Raw genomic sequence first — 15,354 nt, forward strand, 5'->3', positions numbered from 1 at the left:
AATCCATACACTCTCAAATCAAGTGTGCCTGAAAAAATTATATTCTTCACGTAAACAAACGATGAAAATGTGGACATTTTTTAGTTAGTGAATTGTATGGAGTTCCACTGCTGTGGTATTAGTATATGGATGCCATAGGGCCGGTTGGAAGTCACTAGGCTGGCTGGCTGGTCTTGACTGAAAGAGACTTTAAACTCTGAGAGTTCATTCGTCTCTACATTGGAAGTCACTATAATACAGAAAAAAATACTATGCACAAATACGGTTTGATTTTCAAGTTATACATCTATACGTTATATCTTTGGTTTTGTTTTTACTAGCTAATGTGCCGCTGTAAAAAGAAACACGTAACGTCAAAACACAAACATTGTTTTTATTTACATCGAGGCGGCTGACTTCATGCCGGTAAGCGTGAAAAGTAAAATTTAGTGTTACTAAATAACCAATATGAAGCTGGTAAGTACTTCACAATGATTTGCATCATTCTTTACATCGAAATGTACCGTAATTCTAGTACGCTCTGAGTGGTGACCCGGCGAAACCATGCTATGTGTTGAGCTTCAAAGACCTGTTGATAATGTTGGACTGTGGATTATCGATCAATTCGGTGTTGAATTTTTTGCCGCTACCCTTGGTTCAAAGCGCGCGATTTCAATCCATGCCGAACTGGAATAGCCGAGATCCGGATATTCAGTTGGATGATGGGGTATGTACGGTATTTATACATGACTCGTTTCCGATTGAGTAACTCTGATCCATATTTTAGGAAATCAAAGAGTGTTGCGGCTGTGCATTCGTGAACTCGACGCCAGAGTTCGTTCCGCCCCTGGATAAGATAATTAACTTCTCCGAAATCGATGTTATTCTCATTTCCAACTACACAAACATGCTAGCGCTTCCTTTCATCACAGAGGGCACTGGTTTCAGTGGAACAGTCTATGCGACTGAACCAACGCTCCAAATCGGAAGGTATCGTCTTGCGCTCCATTGAAGGAACAAATTCGCTAAAACTGTTTAATTGTTTAGATTTTACCTCGAAGAGTTGGTGGAATACATCGAGGCTTCCCCAAAGGAAAATACCGCTCGCATGTGGAAAGACATTCAACATTTGCTTCCCCCGCCACTTAATGATGTTTTGAAGCCTAAGAATTGGCGACATTTGTTCAGCATGGATGCCGTTAACAAAAGCTTGGCTAGAGTGCAAATGACCGGATATGACCAGAAGTTGGATATATTTGGTGCGCTTCAGGTGACTCCAGTCAGTTCTGGGTTTTGTCTGGGATCGAGCAACTGGATTCTAGTGTCGGGACAGGAGAAGATTTCGTATATTAGCGAGTCCTCAACGCTCACGACCCACCCTAGGCCTATTAATCAATCTGCATTGAAACATTCTGATGTTGTCATCATGACGGGTTTAACTCAAGCACCACACGTAAATCCGGACGGAATGCTAGGAGAATTGTGTATGAATGTGGGTATGACGGTTAGAAATGGAGGCTCTGTGCTGATTCCATGTTACCCTTCAGGTGTGGTTTATGATCTGTTTGAATGTTTATCATCCAGCCTAGACAATCAGGGATTTTCACAGATTCCAATGTTCTTCATATCACCTGTAGCGGATAGTTCTTTGGCATATTCAAACATTCTTGCGGAGTGGTTGTCTACCTCGAAGCAAAACAAGGTCTACATACCGGACGAACCATTTCCACACGCGAGCTTGGTGAAAAACGCGAAGCTAAAACATTTCAAACACATTTATTCCGAAGGATTTAGCACGGAATTTCGACAACCTTGTATTGTGTTTTGCGGTCATCCAAGTCTTCGGTTTGGAGATGCGGTTCATTTTGTTGAATTGTGGGGCTCTAATCCTCAGCACACAATCATTTTCACCGAGCCGGATTTCCCTTATTTGCAGGCTCTTGCTCCCTATCAACCGCTAGCTATCAAAACGGTATACTGTCCAATTGAGACTTCACTCAACTTTCAACAGGCCAACAAACTGATAAAAGAACTGAAGTTAGGTGTGCTGGTCATTCCTGACAACTATACCCAGCCTCCTCCAATAGTACCTCACAAGTTAGACCTCGTCATCGATCAAATTTCAGACAAAATGATCATAAAGTTTAAACGAGGTGAAGTGATAAAACTGCCACACAAGCGTAAACGTTCCCGGATCTATCTGGATCCACAGATTGCCCGAACTCTGACTCCTCATGAGGTCCAACCGGGTGTTTCGATTTCGACGCTTACCGGAGTTCTTCATGTGAAAGATAACGTCCACGATCTGCACCCACTGGAACTAACGGCCGAAGAACTGGAGGACCAGAAGGGTACGAAGGTTGCGCATCTTCAGGCCCCTTCCCAGACTCGATATCGTAACATTACCTACGAGTGGGGTTCGCTGGATGTGAATCTACTTCTCAAAAAACTGGCACAGGATGGAATCACCGACATCAAAGTGGAGCAGGGCGGAGTGGACGAGCTGACGCTCCATCTGGCTAGCGACGATACCACGATAAAGGTTAGCGATAAGTGCACGAGTATTGTATGCGGCGGGAAGCAGAGCTTTCGGTTGAAGTTACGTGATTTTTTGTTGCAGTGCGTGCAGAATTTTTGAAACAGATTAAAATTAAACTGGAAGATCTTCAATGTGTAAATAATTATTTGGCTAATTCCGAAGCTAGACGTTTCGTCACAAAAATATTGAATAAATGAATGAATGAAACACCGCTTTTTTCTTTGTATAAAATAATAACTACAAGTGAAGTGGAATATCAATCATTTTGATGTTTATAGGTTTTGATTCGGTTAGAATCCGGAATCACTGTTAATTTTATATCGGCGGGCGAAGTAGGCGTATCTGAAAATTTTTAACAGCAAATCGTTTGAAAAACCTGTATCTTTCGACGGCAAATTTTGTTTTGTTTTGAAAAAGTGTTGGACGCAAGCCGAGAGAAAAAAAAAATGATTTTGAACACTCGCATTAAAAATCCTCCGAGACCAGATACTATAATCGCGCAATCGCTAAAAGTCGATAAATCGACCGTGTATGATGTACTGAAACGTTTGCGTGAAAGTACAACTGCTGTTTGAATGGATCAGATGAAGCGTGGTAGTGGAAATTATGATAGGGAGAGAACAATTAAAGCAAACCCGAGACTCTCGGACTCCGACATCGCCAAAAACATAACTCTGTTTGCCTGCAAGCAACCAAACAGGACGTGGAAACAAAATTTGGTGACCAAAAGATACGCTCGAAAGTTGTACAACAAGGTATCGACGAAGTACGAAAGATGCGTGCTGATGGATGACGAAACATAGGTAAAGATGGATTTTGGACAACTCTCAGGCCTGAAATTCTATAAGACCACTGCCCGCAAATTTAGGTTCGTTTTCGCCTGGAAGTTCTTGATTTGCAACTGTGGGCAGAAAATCAAGGTTCTCGTCACAAAAAATGGACTTGAAGATTTATAGGGATGCGAAGAAAAACGTCTCCTTCCGTCATTTGAAACATTTATCAACCTGCGAAGGACGGATCTCTATAGTAGCATGCACACAACGCTCAATTCAAATCAATCCTTTGTTGTCGGCAGTGTTCAGTATTAAAGGTTTTCCAGATTTGAGTTGCTCATAGTACATTAAATTCTTCTTACCCCAATAAATCCAGAGTATTGTGTTCCGTCCATAGTTCATATATGTTCTTTCATTCAATTACCGTTGCTGGGCATTAAATTTGAAATAACAAGGGCAGAATATGTGTCCGCTTAGCTGCTAGTTTAGACCCTCAAGTAGTCTTGCAGCTAGTGATCCCCGATAATCATTCGATTAATCGATTAATTGAATACTTCCTACAGAAATCGATTATTAATCGAACGAATACTGCACTACCAATAATCGAAGCGAACGAATAATTTACGTCGATTAACCGATCCAAACCCAGAGCAAAAAACCGTACGGCCGCTGCAGTTTTATCCTGAAAATAAATCATTATCTTTGACGTTCCTCTCAGCTTCTAAATGAAGCTCAATGCTGTCGATGCGAATTGAGTTTCGTTTACGATTTTAGGGGAGCGTAAAAGATAATAATTGATTTTCAGGCGGAATGAACACTCTTTTGGTTCCAGATGGCTTTCTAACAAATGAGAAATATTCTTAGAGATGAACCAGCCTTTGGCTGAAAATCTCTTTAATAAAGAAAGAAAAAAAAATGAGAAATATAAGTCTAACTAATTATTTCTCTCAGTGTGACGATTAATCGATTAATCGATTATTTGGGGCGATTAATCGTATCGAATAACAAATTGCTGAAAAGTATAAAAATATATATAAAAGTAAAGTATAAAACATTTGGCCAATTATTTACGATAGTCCTACGTCAACCTTGCGGTTATGCCACAGATATAACCCTAAGTGGTGCGGACTCAATTCACTTCATTTTCAAGCAAATTCATGCATGTTTTCAAGCGATTTCTTGCAATAAATTCTCAGACCACCAGAGATGCCAAATTTACAAATATGTTTGTAAATTTACAGACATATCTGTAAAACACTTTCAATTTTTGTTGTAGACTTTTTGGATATAACAATATTTCACAGGTTTTTGAAAAATAAGAGGCTCTATCCATCACATCAAAGATATTTGACTCACCATATGACATTTTTCCACAGTTTTAATACAGAAAAGTTATTATATTTAGTTTATATCAATACATATGACGTTAGACCAGCGATACTCAACCTGCGGCCCGGCAGTCATTCTGGTTGGCCCATCTGGTGTGTATAAAGTTATGAACTCATACACATAAGTACTTTTGCCCTGACATCATCGCAGACGAAAGAGAGGATACGGTTATACACAATTAATGAAAAATTGCATTCTATGCAGGTAAGGAAAAATCTTGAACGAAAATTGTCTCTGATAATTATTTTCTGTTCTAGATAAGATTGTTTTGCTGAAATGCAAGGAGATTTATTGAAAATAGTTAAGTTAGGGTCAGGATTATGTCTTCTAAGTATTTGAACAACATCGAATAAAAATTTTCCTTTTATTTTCAACAACTTACATTCGCTTTCGGGTCTGCTTATGACGAAATATGGGTTACTGTTCGATATTGTTACCACAGACATGGTTCATGGCCGTGTGGTGATCTAAAACTTGTATAGCCTTGCATGGCGGATGGAAAATATACACTGCATTTTCTTATAAATTTCATCAGCCTTGGTGGATGTCCAATATATCAACGAAGAAATACTGATTTTTATAAAAATTAACAACGCGTATGTATGTGTAGATCGTTGAAACATTTAAACACACTTACAATACATAAGTTATTAAGTGGTCCGAAAAATCAATTTTTTCCACTTTTTCCCAAAAATGACAAACGAAAATTAATAACTTTTGAATAACTGAACCGATTTAGATGATCGACATATAAAATTGAAACTAATGACCTAGCCTTTTATTAAAAAATATTTAACTTGCGAAAAGAATAATTATATTTTAGTGTTTATTGATTTTAGTCGTTTTTTTATTTTTTATGACTTTGGCGCTTTATTTTTTATATTTTTTCATGAAAGCTGAGGATTTTTTACATAACATATCTCGATATCAGAGATGCTATTTTTTCGTTTTTTAGATATGATTTTTCAAAGTTAACCGGTGGTTCAAAAAATCATTTTCCCCCTTTGTCCAAAAATAACTTTCTGCAAAAAATCATAACATTTGAATTAATGCACCGATTTAGATGATCGATATATAAAATTGAAGCCAATAAGCCAATAAACCAAGCCAATAATATCACACTTGCGGGAAGATTGGATTCTGGTAGCATAGGTCTAGTTTAGTCACATATGAATTTGTTAAATGTTAAATTTACAAAATTATAACTTAAAAACGATAATTATAGCATCTTTGATATCGAGATATGTTAGGTAAATAATCCTCAGCTTTCCATGAAAAATATAAAAAAATATAGCGCTCCTATCTTTAACCGAGAAAACTATGAAAAACTAAGTCAATCAATAATTACAAAAGCAAAAATTCAATTTTTTCGCAAATGAATATTTTTTCAAAGAAAAATAACTCGTAAGCTTCAATTTGATATACCGATGATATGAATCGGTCCAATAGTTCAATAGTTCAAAAGACTTTTTGCAGTGGGAAAAATTGTTTTTCGAACCATCGATTAGTTTTGAAAAATCATATTTCAAAAATGAAAAAATAGCATATCTGATATCAAGATATTTTATGAAAAAAATTCTAAGCTTTCAAGAAAAAATATGAAAAAATATGGTGCCCCTAGTCCAAAACCATGAACACATTAAAAAACGACTACAATCAATAATTACGAAAATAGGATCCATATTATCTGCAAGTTAAATATTTCTCAATTAAAGATCATTGGCTTCAATTTGATGTGTTGATCATCTAAATCGGTTGAGTGGTTCGAAAGTTATAAATTTTTGAAAAAAGTCATTTTGGAAAAAAGTGGAAAAAATGATTTTTTGGATCACCATAAAATGGAAATGGGCACCCTAATGAAAAAATAAAAAATATACGAGTCTAATGTTTTGCGATAAAGAACAAAATTATAACTTTTGACGAAGATCTGAGAACCACTATATTGGTTTGGCATGGAATGGTTATATATATATATATATATATATATATATATATATATATATATATATATATATATATATATATATATATATATATATATATATATATATATATATATATATATATATATATATATATATATATATATATATATACAAAATACAATCTTACGTGCATCGCGATGTACAAAGTATTAATGAATATGTGAAAATTAACGTTAAAAGATATTTCTATAGATCTGCACACTTTTACAGACTTTTCCACATTTTTAACAGACATTCACATGTTTTTACAGACTTTTTTTTTAAATCATCTGGCATCTCTTCCTTCCACTTTTTATAGAATATTTTCAAATCGCAGGAGTAAACATTTACGTGACTCTGACTGCCCCTTTGATATCGAGGAAAACGGAAGCCATTTGTTCTTTGCGAGCAAATGCGATTTGGATTTCAGAAGACAATCGTTCGTCCCTTTTATTTCGTTCGGAAAAACGTTATGTCAAAGAGAGGGGACATTAAAAATGCGTTGCTCAGTGAAAGGCTGAGATGCTCTTTCAGAGATGCAATGGTTAATTGAACAATTAACAGAAAAAATGTAGTTCGTTCATTTTATAATTTTAATTATTTTTGCCCTTGACAACAATACCTCTTTTATAGTGTTGATTATCATAAGAAAAATAACACTCCTGATCGGTGGATCTCTTTTGACATTTCAATTGGATCTTTTTTGCCAGCCGTTTTGATTCAGTCCGCACTACCTCTATAACCCACTTCCAATTTTTTTATTTTTTACAAAAAATATAACTCTACAACTATAATACCTTGTCAAAAGATGGAATGTAGAAAATTGTTGAAATTTTTTTAAAAAATACCAATATTTGAAGAAAAATCGCTGAAAAAAACTTATTTTAAAAATCAAAATTTATTTCCCCAAAAAAGCATTTTTTTTTAAATTCTCAATTAAAATTCATTTTTCTCGATTTCTTTTTTTAATTCCAAAAAATAGATAGCTCGAAACATTTTTATGTATAAATTATCGCGATTTACATGTTCTGAAAACTTTTTTCTATTTATAAACGTGTCAAGAACATTTTTTTTTATCCAAAATATATATTTTTATTAAGGCTCATATGGCGTCAGCCTGACGACGCCGGGAGTTCAATATTTCGACAATGTTTGCCTTACAACTATGTCAGTAATATGTAACCGATTACTCGCGGTTGGCTCGAGGTTAGTATTACAAGTGTTTTCGTAATTGTGATGTTGCTGTCTCCAATGCTCTGTACCTGTGCCCGACACGGATACTTCCTATTGGGATGCAGCTGACCATTAATCAGCAACGCCCCCTAATCTGTACCCCATATCTAGCGTGGTGCGTCTTCTCGACTCGAGGAATCCAGGATAGAATGGTCACTAGCCGGCGCAATCATCAGCTCGTGTAGAGTTGTCATGAGCGGTACAACCTTTGGCTCTTGTTGAATGATCAGTGGACTGCACAACCTTTGGCCCGTGTATCTGTAAAGAGTGTGTGTATGTATTGCCGCGACTAAGTAAAAGTTTAAAGATCGGATAGGAGGGATATGAAACAGGGACACAACGAAGGAAACATCATTAAACGTTGACATCGGCGTTTTTGAGGAACAGGTATGGATGAAGCAGAAGATCAGGATCACGGCTACCTAAGATATCCCGGACGGGGATATCCGATTGTCTGCCTTTTGCTCTCAGTGCTCTAGAGAGCTGAGAGCGAGCAGTATGGAACCGGATACACGACCAGACAATATGCTCGATGTCGTGGTAGCCATCGCCACAATCACAAAGATTGTTTGCTGCGAGCCCAATGCGATAGAGATGCGCGTTTAGGTTGTAGTGATTGGACATAAGCCGAGATATCACGCGAATGAAATCACGACCTACATTCAATCCCTTGAACCATGCACTCGTCGAGACCTTAGGGATAATCGTGTGTAACCAACGACCGAACTCATCACCACTCCACATGCGCTGCCAACTTACGAGCGTATACTGACGAGGAATGTGGAAAAATTCATTATAAGCAATTTGCCTTTCAAAAAGTGTGCCTTCTAAAGCGCCCACCTTAGCTAGCGAGTCCGCTTTCTCATTCCCCGGAATCGAGCAATGAGAGGGAACCCATGCTAAGGTAATCTTGAATAATTTTTCGACCAAAACACTCAATAGATGTCTTATTCTTGTTAGGAAATAAGATGAGCGTTAATCAACTTTCATTGAGCGGATTACCTCTATTCGGCTGAGACTGTCTGAAAAAATAAAATAATGGTCGATGGACAATGTTTCAATGATCCCTAGCGCGTAGTATATCGCACCCAGTTCAGCGACATACACGGAACAAGGATCTTTGAGTTTGAAAGAGGCACTGGTTTTTTCATTGAAGATGCCGAAGCCAGTGGACCCGTTTATGTATGAACCGTCAGTAAAGAACATTTTATCAAATCTAACTTTCCCATATTCTGCCGAAAATATCGGCGGAATAGAATCGGAGCGTAGGTGATCTGGGATTCCGTGGATTTTTTGTCGCATGGACAGATACACGTATGGGAAGCAAAGCTATGGGAAGTATGGGAAGCAAACTTGGTTGGAGATGCCTGGTGAAGGGTGCACGTCGTGGGTTAGGTACTCATGGTATAAAGACATAAAACTTGACTGAGGAGTCAGTTGGAGTAGATTTTCGAAGTTATCAATCACCAATGGATTCATGATCTTGCAACGGATGAGAAATCTGTAGGATAATTCTGTGAACCGAAGAGTAAGCGGGGGTACTCCTGCCAAGACTTCGAGACTCATCGTATGTGTCGAATGCAAACACCCCATTGCTATACGCAAGCAACAATATTGTATCATCTCCAGCTTGAGAATATGAATCCTGGCAGCTGATCGGAAGCAAAAACTGCCATATTCTTACACTGATAATATCGTTGTTTTGTGCAACTGAATGAGTTCTCCGGGATGGGCGCCCCACCATGTTCCGGTTATTGTTTGAAGAAAATTGATTCTTTGCTGGAATTTCTGTTTCAAATACGCAATGTGTATTCCCCAGGTACATTTAGAATTAAAATATACTCCAAGGTATTTGAAAAACATCGAGTGCCTGATCGCTTTGCCGGATAGGTGAAGCTGGAATTGGGCGGGTTCGTGCTTCCTAGAAAAAACGACCATTTCGGTTTTCTCCGTAGAGAATTCGATACCCAGCTTGAGAGCCCACGTGAACAGGTTGTTCTGGGTATCTTGCAAGGATTTTTGCAGAACGGCGGGATTAGTACCCGTGATGGAAATAACTCCATCGTCTGCAAGTTGTCTCAGCGTGCAGTTTCTAGTTAGACAATCATCCATATCATTGACGTAAAAACTATACAAGAGGGGGCTTAGGCAGGAGCCTTGTGGTAGGCCCATAAAACTGTATCGAGAAGATCCCAAGCTGCCATGATTGAAAAACATGTGCTTTTCTGACAGTAAATTGTACAGGAAATTATTCAGAATTGACGAAAGTCCACGATTATGAAGTTTCTCTGAGAGAATTTCCATGGAAACTGAATCAAATGCCCCTTTGATATCGAGGAAAACGGAAGCCATTTGTTCTTTGCGAGCAAATGCGATTTGGATTTCAGAAGATAGCAGCGCGAGACAATCGTTCGTCCCTTTACCTCGGCGGAAGCCAAACTGCGTATTTGACAGCAAATTGTTCGTTTCAACCCACTTTTCCAAACGAAGTAGAATCATTCTCTCTAACAATTTACGAATACAGGATAACATTGCAATCGGCCTATACGAATTGTGATCGCAAGCCGGCTTGTTGGGTTTTCGTATGGCTATCACTCTCACTTGTCTCCAGTCATGCGGGACTATATTTAGCTCCAGAAACTTGTTGAACAAGTTCAGCAAACGCAGGAACGGAATCGGGACAAAACTTTCTTGCAAATTTGAAAATCCAACGATCAGAGTATTCCTCACTTTCATTTGTATGGTTCCAGCCACGCATTCTCCTAGCCGTATTTCAAAGAGTGCTCATAGCTGTCTCCCTTGACAAACCATTGACGAACTTCCGCCAATATTCACGTTTTTTTGCTTTAATCAGACCTTTTAGTTTGGCTTCTAGAGCTTGGTACTTTCGAAACCATTCCACCAATCCAGTTCTCCTGAATTTTTTGAAAGCGGATGATTTTTCAAGGTAGACCTTTGAACACTCCTTGTCCCACCAAAGTGATGGAGGACGACGTCGGAAAGTGGTAGCAGGAACACGTTTCTTTTGAGCTTGAAGTGCGCTTTCGTAAATCAAACTCGATATAAAGTTATACTCTTCGAGTGGAGGAAGTTCATGCATTGTGCTTCAGTCAAGAACATGTCAAGCGCGAGAATTTACACACGAAAATGTTACGAATAACATTGTTATTTTTTCAGGAGTCTTCATACGAAAACGCCTTCTATTCCAGAAACTATTAAAGATAAAAAGTTGACGTCTTAGACGAAAGTTCATATTTTAACATAACTTTGTGAAGCACTGGTTTTTCTTTTTTAATAAGGGAAAGGATGACGCGATATCGCGTTCGCGTTCGAACCAACTGCGCACTGCTTCCCGCGCCCGACTGGCTCTGTACTTTTTATTAACTTCTTTTGTTTACAATTACAATTTCTTATTTACTAACTGAGTTTTTCGGGTCGCGCTAGAATCGTACGCACACGTATCCGTGATGCTGACTCTGCGCGAACCCCTGTTGTACAATCAAACCGCTATGTTGAACTTGCCCCCCGGAAATTTGGCGAATAAACAAAAACTAAAGTGGGGCCGGTTCGACATAAGCGGAACTTATAAATTAAATAAGGGCTCTTCTTTTGTCCAGTACACTTTATCGCTATCTTGACTTTAAACAAAATTAGGATTAGGATTTTGAACAGAAAAAAAAGTCACAGGAGGGTTGTGTCTGAGACACGACCGCATAGTTGACGTAGGATTCCGTTAAGCTATCTGTTTATTTCGATATGTTTGAAGAATTACATCGTTAAACTCTTTCATAATGATTTGGTGGCCCTGAAAAAAGCCGTATTGTTTTGTTGTTGGGTATTGGTTGTTCACTCCATCAGTGTTTACCGAGTGATGATGATAGAAGGATGGTAAACCGTCGTTGGATGGTGCGTATCAGATAAAAGATACCGAAGTGGAACGAGATATGAAAAACTCTCTCTGTGATCATAGACGAGATGACTCCTGTGTTATGTATGGATGAAATAAAGAAAAAAAACTCACTAATATAATATAATATAATTATATATATATATATAATTTTTCTCATCAGTAAAAACATGTTACTTCAATATAGCCCGAAATAATAATATAAAATAATAAATTTAATATAGCTGAGAAAAAGAGTTCAGCGATGAGGACATTGTCAATTTGTTATGTCGTTCGTCCTCGACACAGAAATCTTGTCGTTGATCGCCTATTATTTGATTACAAGAGCCGGTCCTCAGCTCGTTTGTTGTGCTGCCGCTCTGATAGTAAAGAGGATCTGCTGCCACATATCATTCGTAATTTCTCTCCTTTTCGCAAAGATCCTGCAGCGCAACGATACCGAAGTGGCGTTTTTCAAGCCGATCCAGTAGGATCCTATTGCAATTGCAATATCGCTAGGAAGGAAATTTTGTTGGGCCCACTAGGCAATTACCTGGTGGCTTCTAGGTTGCTTGTCCGGGACTGTTATTCAGTATATTCGCACCTTACCTCGTTATTTGTAAACTTCATTCCGTCTTTTTCTTTGAAGCTGAATGATGTGAGGATTATACTGAATGATCTGAGTATCACTACGGCACTTGGAGACTTCTCGATATTCAACCCACAATTCATTACCGAAAGGTAGGTTTCAGGTGCAGGAACCGTCGATATACATAATATAATATCTAAGTAAGTTGTGAATACATAAAGAAAATGGTCAGGTCAACCGCACGTTATTCAATATAAATGGCAGGTCCGTGAAAATGTATTGGATAGTTCGCGGGAATTAGATAGGTCTTCAGGTAGGAAACATCAATACTCAGCTGCACTATTATTAGTATCACTTAGCAACGCATCCCACTGTTTGGCTTGTCACTCATGTCACTTCAAATTTCAGAAACTTCACAGTTCGGCTGGATGGACAGCATGAACCCTTTCTATGCTATATACGCTCAATTTGTGTTGGTTAGGGATGCCAGGGCCATGGTGCGAGTCCATCAGTTTTCGGATGGGAACAAGTTTGAATAGCGATGGCCGATCGAACGTTTCACTGAATAACTCACCTCGCTTGTTCAAATGTGATTTGCAGAAATCATTTCCGCCAGTGGCATTTGTTTGTTGTTACATGCTACAAATAGCTACAAACGAGAAAGAGAGATCTCTGTTTCGGTTAGTATTTCATGATACACAAGCTTGCGAACTAGACTGTCATGATCGCTTTCGGTGCGGAATCATATCTTGTTGGCGACGAAAATATGTTAAAGCAAATAAACAACCATTTTGCAACAGTTAGGCTGGAACTCGTGCGAAGCTATGCTACGCCAAAATACTTGAAAATGAAGTTTGATTAGAGGGGGTGACACAAAAGACACCCGCTCCGGGTGTCACCCGGTCACGCTACGCTTCTGATTGACATAATTGCTCCATTTCCGTCAACACAGAAGTGCACGATGAATACTAATTGTGCAATGTACGCTATTGCCAAAAAGCTAACGGAGCAAAACATTAATCAAATCCGTCTACATTGTGTGAGAAACATGTCCAATTTACCATCATTTCAATATTAGTTTGCAATGGAACTAAACGTTGGTACTTCCAGTGCTTTCATTATAGTTGTATTGTTCTCTATCCACACATCGTGCAGTATTGGTGGTGTTGAAATTCGTTTGGGCGAAGGCCTTCCCCACAGTTTGTCACTCAACCGTATCGGCCAGTGTCAAGGTCTAGAACATTTGTCTGCATTCGTACCTGATGCTAGAATTGCACAGTTGAACTCTACCCATTACACTGTTAGTCTGACCATCGGACTGCGCAAATCTTATCAAGGCCGGATCGATGCTGGAATATGGATTGAACAGTGTAACAGTACCAAGCACTGCGCACCCGTTACCAGGAGTATGACCATTGAGAATGCGTGTGAATGTTTACAAGGGAACAATTTGCGGTTTCTCGTTGACCAAGCCGTGCCGGCATTCAAGTGTCCCATCCGAGTTGGAATGTATCGTTTCAGTGATGTTATCATGGACAACGCGTTGTTTAGGTGAGTTGCAATTGGTAAGAATGAATTGTTATGTATCATTGATGCCATTACAGGTATTTGTTACCTAGCATAACCAACGATTGGAAAATATTGATCACTGCGAATGACAGAAAACATACTATATTTTGTGTAACCGTAGAAATGGCTGTATACAATTTGTATTAAATGATCGTATTGGTTAGTCTTAATTATTCCATTCAAATGATTCAATATGAAAAAGTACGAACATCCGTTTGTCATTGGACAGTAAATCGCTCACATGCACCGGGTCTCACCTCGAAACTGATGAACGACGTAATACCTGTTTCCTCTTGGTTCATATTTGTGCATAAGCAAACCTAATTTCGATCGCATTTGGCGACCCAACAAGAGCATTGATGGTGACTTGCAGGTGGACTGATGAACCAGTCTTCGGTGGATCCGTAAATTTTAGATTGCTCCAAATAAATCCTTTATACACTTCAACGCTTCCAGCTTCTGTTTGATCGTTTGAACGTATAATCTCCGCTTGACCATTCGTCACAGGGTGGACACGTATAAAGGGTGTGTCACATCAAATTGCATTACGGAAAAAACGCTGTAGAAATTCGCCCAGTAGACCGATCCTTTTGAAAATTTTAGACAGTAAAATAAAAACTATTAAACAACTTTTGGCATTTTCTTTTTATTCATACTTCGAGCCCAAGTACTGTACAACGTCAACGTCAACGTACAACGTCAGGTTGTAGTTTTTTTTAACAGAAATCCATTTTCTCTTGAAGTCCGCCTCCGATTTGACAACTTTTGGGTTCTTCCGGAGGGCCTGCTTCATAATCGGCCAATATTTCTCTATTGGGCGAAGCTCCGGCGCGTTGGGCGGGTTCATTTCCTTTGGCACGAGGGTGACCCCGTTGGCTTCGTACCACCCCAACACGTCCTTTGAATAGTGGCACGAAGCGAGATCCGACCAGAACATGGTCGGGCCCTCGTGCTGCTTCAATAGAGGTAGTAAGCGCTTCTGTAGGCACTCCTTAAGGTAAATCTGCCCGTTTACCGTGCCGGTCATCACGAAGGGGGCGCTCCGCTTTCCGCAAGAGCAGATCGCTTGCCACACCATGTACTTTGTAAACTTGGATAGTTTCTGCTTGCGAATCTCCTCCGGAACGCAGAATTTGTCCTCTGCGGAGAAGAACAACAGGCTCGGCAGCTGACGAAAGTCCGCTTTGACGTAGGTTTCGTCGTCCATTACCAGGCAATGCGGCTTCGTCAGCATTTCGGTGTACAGCTTCCGGGCTCGCGTCTTCCCCACCATGTTTTGCCTTTCGTCGCGGTTAGGAGCCTTCTGAACTTTGTATGTACGCAGGCCCTCCCGCTGCTTGGTCCGCTGGACGAATGAACTTGACAAATTCAGCTTATTGGCGACATCCCGGACCGAACTTCTCGGATCACGTCTAAACTGCTTAACTACGCGC

At 39.2% G+C, this 15,354-nt stretch overlaps 1 protein-coding gene across 1 annotated transcript; it reads left to right on the forward strand.

Moving 5' to 3' along the window:
- The first annotated feature begins 317 nt into the window (after window positions 1–317).
- On the forward strand, window positions 318–2,716 carry LOC129767950 (integrator complex subunit 9). The gene is made up of 4 exons (XM_055769260.1): window positions 318–456; window positions 515–706; window positions 767–969; window positions 1,027–2,716. Exons 1-4 carry the CDS (start codon window positions 448–450, stop codon window positions 2,615–2,617), a joined length of 1,995 nt encoding a protein of 664 aa, XP_055625235.1. The 5' UTR covers window positions 318–447; the 3' UTR covers window positions 2,618–2,716.
- Window positions 2,717–15,354: the final 12,638 nt, after the last annotated feature.

This window comes from Toxorhynchites rutilus, chromosome 2, assembly GCF_029784135.1.
Source record: "Toxorhynchites rutilus septentrionalis strain SRP chromosome 2, ASM2978413v1, whole genome shotgun sequence".
Taxonomy (NCBI): domain Eukaryota; kingdom Metazoa; phylum Arthropoda; class Insecta; order Diptera; family Culicidae; genus Toxorhynchites; species Toxorhynchites rutilus.